The sequence below is a fragment of the Oncorhynchus gorbuscha genome, unplaced genomic scaffold (genome assembly GCF_021184085.1).
Source record: "Oncorhynchus gorbuscha isolate QuinsamMale2020 ecotype Even-year unplaced genomic scaffold, OgorEven_v1.0 Un_scaffold_454, whole genome shotgun sequence".
NCBI classification, from domain to species: domain Eukaryota; kingdom Metazoa; phylum Chordata; class Actinopteri; order Salmoniformes; family Salmonidae; genus Oncorhynchus; species Oncorhynchus gorbuscha.
The window spans coordinates 501,322-510,525 of NW_025745294.1; the positions used below are offsets into that span (position 1 = coordinate 501,322).

General features: G+C 47.6%; 1 protein-coding gene across 1 annotated transcript in view; it reads right to left on the reverse strand.

Moving 5' to 3' along the window:
• The window catches only part of LOC124018253 (tubulin-specific chaperone D-like), a 162,905-nt gene that overhangs the window by 64,002 nt on the left and 89,699 nt on the right, over positions 1-9,204 (reverse strand). Inside the window, 1 exon segment of the mRNA XM_046333519.1 lies at positions 2,153-2,238. Coding sequence (XP_046189475.1) covers positions 2,153-2,238 — 86 coding nt within the window.

The following is a 9,204-nucleotide window of genomic DNA, read 5'->3' on the forward strand; positions in this document are numbered from 1 at the left end:
TATACTGCTACCACCGGGTAGTATAACATATACTGCCACCACCGGGTAGTAGAACATATACTGCCACCACCGGGTAGTATAACATATACTGCTACCACCGGGTAGTATAACATATACTGCCACCACCGGGTAGTATAACATATACTGCTACCACCACCAGGTAGCCTCCTACCACCAGGTAGACTACTCCTACCACCACCAGGTAGCCTACTCCTACCACCACCAGGTAGCCTACTCCCACCACCACCAGGTAGCCTACTCCCACCACCACCAGGTAGCCTACTCCTACCACCACCAGGTAGACTACTCCTACCACCACCAGGTAGACTACTCCTACCACCACCAGGTAGACTACTCCTACCACCACCAGGTAGACTCCTCCTACCACCACCAGGTAGACTCCTCCTACCACCACCAGGTAGACTCCTCCTACCACCACCAGGTAGACTCCTCCTACCACCACCAGGTAGACTCCTCCTACCACCACCAGGTAGACTCCTCCTACCACCACCAGGTAGACTCCTCCTACCACCACCAGGTAGACTCCTCCTACCACCACCAGGTAGACTCCTCCTACCACCACCAGGTAGACTCCTCCTACCACCACCAGGTAGACTCCTCCTACCACCACCAGGTAGACTCCTACCACCACCAGGTAGACTCCTACCACCACCAGGTAGACTCCCACCACCACCAGGTAGACTCCCACCACCACCAGGTAGACTCCCACCACCACCAGGTAGACTCCCACCACCACCAGGTAGACTCCCACCACCACCAGGTAGACTCCCACCACCACCAGGTAGACTCCCACCACCACCAGGTAGACTCCCACCACCACCAGGTAGACTCCCACCACCACCAGGTAGACTCCCACCACCACCAGGTAGACTCCCACCACCACCAGGTAGACTCCTACCACCACCAGGTAGACTCCTACCACCACCAGGTAGACTCCTACCACCACCAGGTAGACTCCTACCACCACCAGGTAGACTCCTCCCACCACCAGGCAGACTCCTCCCACCACCAGGCAGACTCCTCCCACCACCAGGTAGACTCCTCCCACCACCAGGTAGACTCCTCCCACCACCAGGTAGACTCCCACCACCACCAGGTAGACTCCCACCACCACCAGGTAGACTCCTACCACCACCAGGTAGACTCCCACCACCACCAGGTAGACTCCCACCACCACCAGGTAGACTCCCACCACCACCAGGTAGACTCCCACCACCACCAGGTAGACTCCCACCACCACCAGGTAGACTCCTACCACCAGGTAGACTCCCACCACCAGGTAGACAGGGAAATGGCCTAAATGTGTACACGTAACCACAGCAGTGTTCTACAATATTGGACCGTTGACATTTTTCGAATTCTGCCGTGCAGCTCAAGCAATTTCTCCAACTGTCAACACATTCAAATTGAATAGAGGACGTGTAACGCAGAGGGATTGGTTGGGAATTGTGGGGAGGTGCGCGTTTGGGCTGTGTGGATGGTGGTCTCAGATCCACGTAATATATTCCATATTGTAATAATAATAATAATAATAATATTATATGCCATTTAGCAGACGCTTTTATCCAAAGCGACTTACAGTCATGTGTGCATACATTCTACGTATGGGTGGTCCCGGGGATCGAACCCACTACCCTGGCGTTACAAGCGCCATGCTCTACCAACTGAGCTACACAGATTAATAGAGAAGACATAAAAACTATTAAATAAAATATGGAACCAATGAGTAACCAAAATAAGTGAAGAATCTCATATACAATATATTTTTATTTATTTAACAAAGTAGCCACCCTTTGCCTTAATGACAGCTTTGCACACACTTGGCACACCCTGGAATGAGTGGGTATGTCCAAACCTTTGAATAAGTACTGTATATTTGCTCATAAAAGCGTCTCCACCACTATTTCTCGCATAATACATTTTACAGACAACAAAAAGATGCCAATATTTCAAACTAACAAATTGTCTATCGACAATTATGAAATTGTACCCACATTTCCCAGTAGTGAATTTTTTTCAAGCGTCAGTTAATTCATCCTGGTTAATATACTGTGTCTAGTTATTAATGAGGTCCATTTAGGCTCAAGAGCTCCCCTAGAGGTCAAACCTCTGTAGAGTATCTTTAACTCACCTGATGGACAGGTAACAGTTGTTCAGGTTCCCAACAGCAAAGTAGTCCGCTGCTACTACGATGTCGATACCGTAGGGGAACGTGCCCTGGAGACAGAGAGGCAAGGGATCACGTCTATGGTTTTACTTTATGTACCAAGAGAACAGTGGTTTCAGTGTGACCGACTGGGTTCCAACACAGGTCTCCTGTTAGCCCGCTGAGCTAAAGCCTATGCATTAGACCAGGGAGCGAACACAAATATCCAGGTCTCAGGCAAGGGTAGGCTAGTTGAGAACACCTTTATTTAACCAGGTAGGCTAGTTGAGAACACCTTTATTTAACCAGGTAGGCTAGTTGAGAACACCTATATTTAACCAGGTAGGCTAGTTGAGAACACCTATATTTAACCAGGTAGGCTAGTTGAGAACACCTTTATTTAACCAGGTAGGCTAGTTGAGAATACCTTTATTTAACCAGGTAGGCTAGTTGAGAACACCTTTATTTAACCAGGTAGGCTAGTTGAGAACACCTTTATTTAACCAGGTAGGCTAGTTGAGAACACCTTTATCTAACCAGGTAGGCTAGTTGAGAATACCTTTATTTAACCAGGTAGGCTAGTTGAGAACACCTTTATTTAACCAGGTAGGCTAGTTGAGAATACCTTTATTTAACCAGGTAGGCTAGTTGAGAATACCTTTATTTAACCAGGTAGGCTAGTTGAGAACACCTTTATTTAACCAGGTAGGCTAGTTGAGAATACCTTTATTTAATCAGGTAGGCTAGTTGAGAACACCTTTATTTAACCAGGTAGGCTAGTTGAGAACACCTTTATTTAACCAGGTAGGCTAGTTGAGAATACCTTTATTTAACCAGGTAGGCTAGTTGAGAACACCTTTATCTAACCAGGTAGGCTAGTTGAGAACACCTTTATTTAACCAGGTAGGCTAGTTGAGAACACCTTTATCTAACCAGGTAGGCTAGTTGAGAACACCGATTCCTAATTGGAGTCAGCTGATTCTCGTTGTCTCGGATTGGGAACCGTATTTAGGCAGCCTGAGTGCGCGTTGTATTTCGTGGGCGATTGTACCTGTCTTTGTGTTAGTCACCAGATAGGCTGTAAGTAGTTTCACTCGTTTGTTGTTTTGTATTCTCAGTTATTTCATGTACAGCATTTTCTTCATTAAAAGTCATGAGTAACCTACACGCTGCATTTCGGTCTGACTCACTTCAAACAACAGACGAAGTTCATTACAGAATCGCCCACCACGATTCACAGACCGAGCAGCGTGTGAACTGGCAGGAGCTAAAGGAGGACGATATGGCCGGCAGAAGCAGGGATTATACGACGTGGGAAGAAATCGACAGGTGGGCGGCCGACCCAGAGCGAGTGCAAGAGCCCGCCTGGGATTCCCTACAGCAATGCGAAGAGGGCTATACACAGATGGAATCGAAAAGGAAAGCACGGCTATACAGAGCGAAAACCGTAGGTAACGGGGGAAAGCGCAGAGAGAGAGTGGCAGAGTCAGGAGTCAGACCTGAGCCTACTCTCCCTGTTAATTGTGTGGAGCAGCAATATGAGGACTTCTGGTCTTGGGAGATGATATTAGACGGAAAAGGACCCTGGGCGCAGCCGGGAGAATATCGCCGTCCCAAGGAGGAAATAGAAGTAGCTAAAGCGGAGAGGCGTGAGTATGAGGAGGCAGCACTGCGACGCGGTTGGAAACCGGAAAGTCACCCCAAAAAAATTATTGGGGGGGCTAAAAGGGAGAATAGTTATGCCAGGTAGGAAACCTGCGCATACTCCCTGTGCTCAGCGTTGGGCTAGAGAGACCGGGCAGGCACCGTGTTATGCTATGGAGCGCACGGTGTTTCCAGTGCGGGTGCAGAGCCAGCTGCGACTCATACCAGCCCTTCCTATTGGCCGGGCTAGAGTGGGCATCGAGCCAGGTAAGCTTGGGCAGGCTCGGTGCTCAAGAGCTCCAGTGCGCCTGCACGGTCCGGTCTATCCAGAGCCACCTATACACACCAGTCCTCCGGTAGCAGCTCCCCCGCACCAGGCTTCCTGTGCGTGTCCTCGCGCCAGTACCACCAGTTCCAGCACCACGCACCAGGCCTCCAGTGCGCCTCGCCTGTTCAGCGCAGCCAGTGCTTTTCTCCCCTCCTGCGCTGCCGGAATCTCCCGCTTGTTTAGCGCAACCAGAGCTGTTCTCTTCTCCTGCGCTATCGGAGTCTCCCGCCTGTTTAGCGCAGCCAGAGCCTTTCTCCTCTCCTGCGCTGCCGGAGTCTCCTGTCTGCCCAGCGCCGCCAGTCGGCCCAGCGTCACCAGTCTGCCAGGATCCGCCAGAAGTGCCAGTCTGCCAGGATCCGCCAGAAGTGCCAGTCTACCAAGATCTTCTAGATCGGCCAGACAACCTTAATCATCCAGGTCCACCAGCCAGCCAGGATTTACCGGAGCCTACTACCTGCCTGAGCTTCCTCTCAGTACTGAGCTTCCTCTCAGTACCGGGCTTCCTCTCAGTACCGGGCTCCCTCTCTGTACCGGGCTCCCTCTCTGTACCGGGCTCCCTCTCTGTACCGGGCTCCCTCTCTGTACCGGGCTCCCTCTCTGTACCGGGCTGCCTCTCTGTACCGGGCTGCCTCTCTGTACCGGGCTGCCCCTCAGTACCGGGCTGCCCCTCAGTACCGGGCTGCCCCTCAGTACCGGGCTGCCCCTCAGTACCGGGCTGCCCCTCAGTACCGGGCTGCCCCTCAGTACCGGGCTGCCCCTCAGTACCGGGCTGCCCCTCAGTACCGAGTTGCCCCTCTGTCCCGAGTTGCCCCTCTGTCCCGAGCTGCCCCTCTGTCCCGAGCTGCCCCTCTGTCCCGAGCTGCCCCTCTGTCCCGAGCTGCCCCTCTGTCCCGAGCTGCCCCTCTGTCCCGAGCTGCCCCTCTGTCCCGAGCTGCCCCTCTGTCCCGAGCTGCCCCTCTGTCCCGAGCTGCCCCTCTGTCCCGAGCTGCCCCTCTGTCCCGAGCTGCCCCTCTGTCCCGAGCTGCCCCTCAGTTATGTGGGGATCAGGGTGAGGACTATTAGGCTATGGTCGGCGGAGAAGGTGGATTATCCTAGGACGCAAAGGGGAGGAACTAGGACATTGATGGAGTGGGGTCCACGTCCCGAGCCAGAACGCCCACCCGGACCCTCCCTATGCTCTTGAGGTGCGTCCCGGAGTCCGCACCTTAGGGGGGGGTTCTGTCACGCCTTGGTCATTGTATCTTGTGTTTTTGTTATATGTTTGGGTAGGCCAGGGTGTGACATGGGTTTATATGTTGTATTTCGTATTGGGGTTTGTATTAATTAGGAGTGTGTATTAGTAGGGGTGTGTCTAGTTAGGCTTGGCTGCCTGAGGCGATTCCTAATTGGAGTCAGCTGATTCTCGTTGTCTCGGATTGGGAACCGTATTTAGGCAGCCTGAGTGCGCGTTGTATTTCGTGGGCGATTGTACCTGTCTTTGTGTTAGTCACCAGATAGGCTGTAATTAGTTTCACTCGTTTGTTGTTTTGTATTCTCAGTTATTTCATGTACAGCATTTTCTTCATTAAAAGTCATGAGTAACCTACACGCTGCATTTCGGTCTGACTCTCTTCAAACAGCAGACGAAGTTCATTACAGTAGGCTAGCTGAGAACACCTTTAATTAACCAGGTAGGCTAGTTGAGAACAAGTTCTCATTTACAACTGCGACCTGGCCAAGATAAAGCATAGCAGTGTGAACAGACAACACAGAGTTACACATGGAGTAAACAATAAACAATTAACAAGTCAGATAACATAGTAGAAAAAAGATCATCTATATACATTGTGTGCAAAAGGCACGAGGAGGTAAGGCAATAAATAGGCCATAGGAGAGAATCATTACAATTGATCAGATTAACACCGGAGTGATCAATGACCAGATGAACATGAGCAGGTAGAGATACTGGTGTTTTTAATTAGCTGTTTTATACTCTTGTGAATTCAATGGTTTTTACTAGATTACTTGCAGTTTTTCATGTTGTCTGTCTGTCATTTTTTTTGTAATGACTTGGTGCCACCTATCTTGGCCAGGGCGCTCTTGAAAAAGAGATTTTAATCTCAAATGAGCCCTACCTGGTTAAATAAAGGTTAAAACATTGTTTTGTTTTTAAATGAGTCACAATGTATGATATGAACAGTTGAATAATATGAACATTTAAAATAATATGAAATGGTAATTACATTTCGATAACTAGTCCCTAGATCTGATGCCAAGCTTGGCAAGTGCTGGCTGCACACAAAGCATATTAATCTGCCTGTGGCCAAGTCAGTGTCTTGATCAGCACAGAATTTAGTTTTCTGACAGTTGTTGATCTGTTTAAAGGACTTTAGTGACAGTCAGTTACTCCTGGATGGTAGGTGATCATTACAGACAGTTGTTGATCTGTTTAAAGGACTTTAGTGACAGTCAGGACAGGTTACCGTAACACCTGGATGGTAGGTGATCATTACAGACAGCTGTTGATCTGTTTAAAGGACTTTAGTGACAGTCAGTTACTCCTGGATGGTAGGTGATCATTACAGACAGTTGTTGATCTGTTTAAAGGACTTTAGTGACAGTCAGGACAGGTTACCGTAACACCTGGATGGTAGGTGATCATTACAGACAGCTGTTGATCTGTTTAAAGGCCTTTAGTGACAGTCAGTTACTCCTGGATGGTAGGTGATCATTACAGACAGTTGTTGATCTGTTTAAAGGCCTTTAGTGACAGTCAGTTACACCTGGATGGTAGGTGATCATTACAGACAGTTGTTGATCTGTTTAAAGGCCTTTAGTGACAGTCAGTTACTCCTGGATGGTAGGTGATCATTACAGACAGTTGTTGATCTGTTTAAAGGACTTTAGTGACAGTCAGGACAGGTTACCGTAACACCTGGATGGTAGGTGATCATTACAGACAGCTGTTGATCTGTTTAAAGGACTTTAGTGACAGTCAGGACAGGTTACCATAACAACTGGATGGTAGGTGATCATTAAAGACAGTTGTTGATCTGTTTAAAGGACTTTAGTGACAGTCAGGACAGGTTACCGTAACACCTGGATGGTAGGTGATCATTACAGACAGTTGTTGATCTGTTTAAAGGACTTTAGTGACAGTCAGTTACACCTGGATGGTAGGTGATCATTACAGACAGTTGTTGATCTGTTTAAAGGACTTTAGTGACAGTCAGGACAGGTTACCGTAACACCTGGATGGTAGGTGATCATTACAGACAGTTGTTGATCTGTTTAAAGGACTTTAGTGACAGTCAGGACAGGTTACCGTAACACCTGGATGGTAGGTGATCATTACAGACAGTTGTTGATCTGTTTAAAGGACTTTAGTGACAGTCAGTTACACCTGGATGGTAGGTGATCATTACAGACAGTTGTTGATCTGTTTAAAGGACTTTGGTGACAGTCAGGGCAGGTTACCATAACAACTGGATGGTAGGTGATCATTACAGTTGTTGATCTGTTTAAAGGACTTTAGTGACAGTCAGGACAGGTTACCGTAACACCTGGATGGTAGGTGATCATTACAGACAGTTGTTGATCTGTTTAAAGGACTTTAGTGACAGTCAGGACAGGTTACCGTAACACCTGGATGGTAGGTGATCATTACAGACAGTTGTTGATCTGTTTAAAGGACTTTAGTGACAGTCAGGACAGATTACCGTAACACCTGGATGGTAGGTGATCATTACAGACAGCTGTTGATCTGTTTAAAGGACTTTAGTGACAGTCAGGACAGGTTACCATAACAACTGGATGGTAGGTGATCATTACAGACAGTTGTTGATCTGTTTAAAGGACTTTAGTGACAGTCAGGACAGGTTACCGTAACACCTGGATGGTAGGTGATCATTACAGACAGTTGTTGATCTGTTTAAAGGACTTTAGTGACAGTCAGGACAGGTTACCGTAACACCTAGATGGTAGGTGATCATTACAGACAGTTGTTGATCTGTTTAAAGGACTTTAGTGACAGTCAGGACAGGTTACCGTAACACCTGGATGGTAGGTGATCATTACAGACAGTTGTTGATCTGTTTAAAGGACTTTAGTGACAGTCAGTTACACCTGGATGGTAGGTGATCATTACAGACAGTTGTTGATCTGTTTAAAGGACTTTAGTGACAGTCAGGACAGGTTACCGTAACACCTGGATGGTAGGTGATCATTACAGACAGTTGTTGATCTGTTTAAAGGACTTTAGTGACAGTCAGGACAGGTTACCGTAACACCTGGATGGTAGGTGATCATTACAGACAGTTGTTGATCTGTTTAAAGGACTTTAGTGACAGTCAGGACAGATTACCATAACACCTGGATGGTAGGTGATCATTACAGACAGTTGTTGATCTGTTTAAAGGACTTTAGTGACAGTCAGGACAGGTTACCGTAACACCTGGATGGTAGGTGATCATTACAGACAGTTGTTGATCTGTTTAAAGGACTTTAGTGACAGTCAGTTACACCTGGATGGTAGGTGATCATTACAGACAGTTGTTGATCTGTTTAAAGGACTTTAGTGACAGTCAGTTACAACTGGATGGTAGGTGATCATTACAGACAGTTGTTGATCTGTTTAAAGGACTTTAGTGACAGTCAGGACAGATTACCATAACACCTGGATGGTAGGTGATCATTACAGACAGTTGTTGATCTGTTTAAAGGACTTTAGTGACAGTCAGGACAGGTTACCGTAACACCTGGATGGTAGGAGATCATTACAGACAGTTGTTGATATGTTTAAAGGACTTTAGTGACAGTCAGTTACACCTGGATGGTAGGTGATCATTACAGACAGTTGTTGATCTGTTTAAAGGACTTTAGTGACAGTCAGTTACAACTGGATGGTAGGTGATCATTACAGACAGTTGTTGATCTGTTTAAAGGACTTTAGTGACAGTCAGTTACAACTGGATGGTAGGTGATCATTACAGACAGTTGTTGATCTGTTTAAAGGACTTTAGTGACAGTCAGTTACAACTGGATGGTAGGTGATCATTACAGACAGTTGTTGATCTGTTTAAAGGAC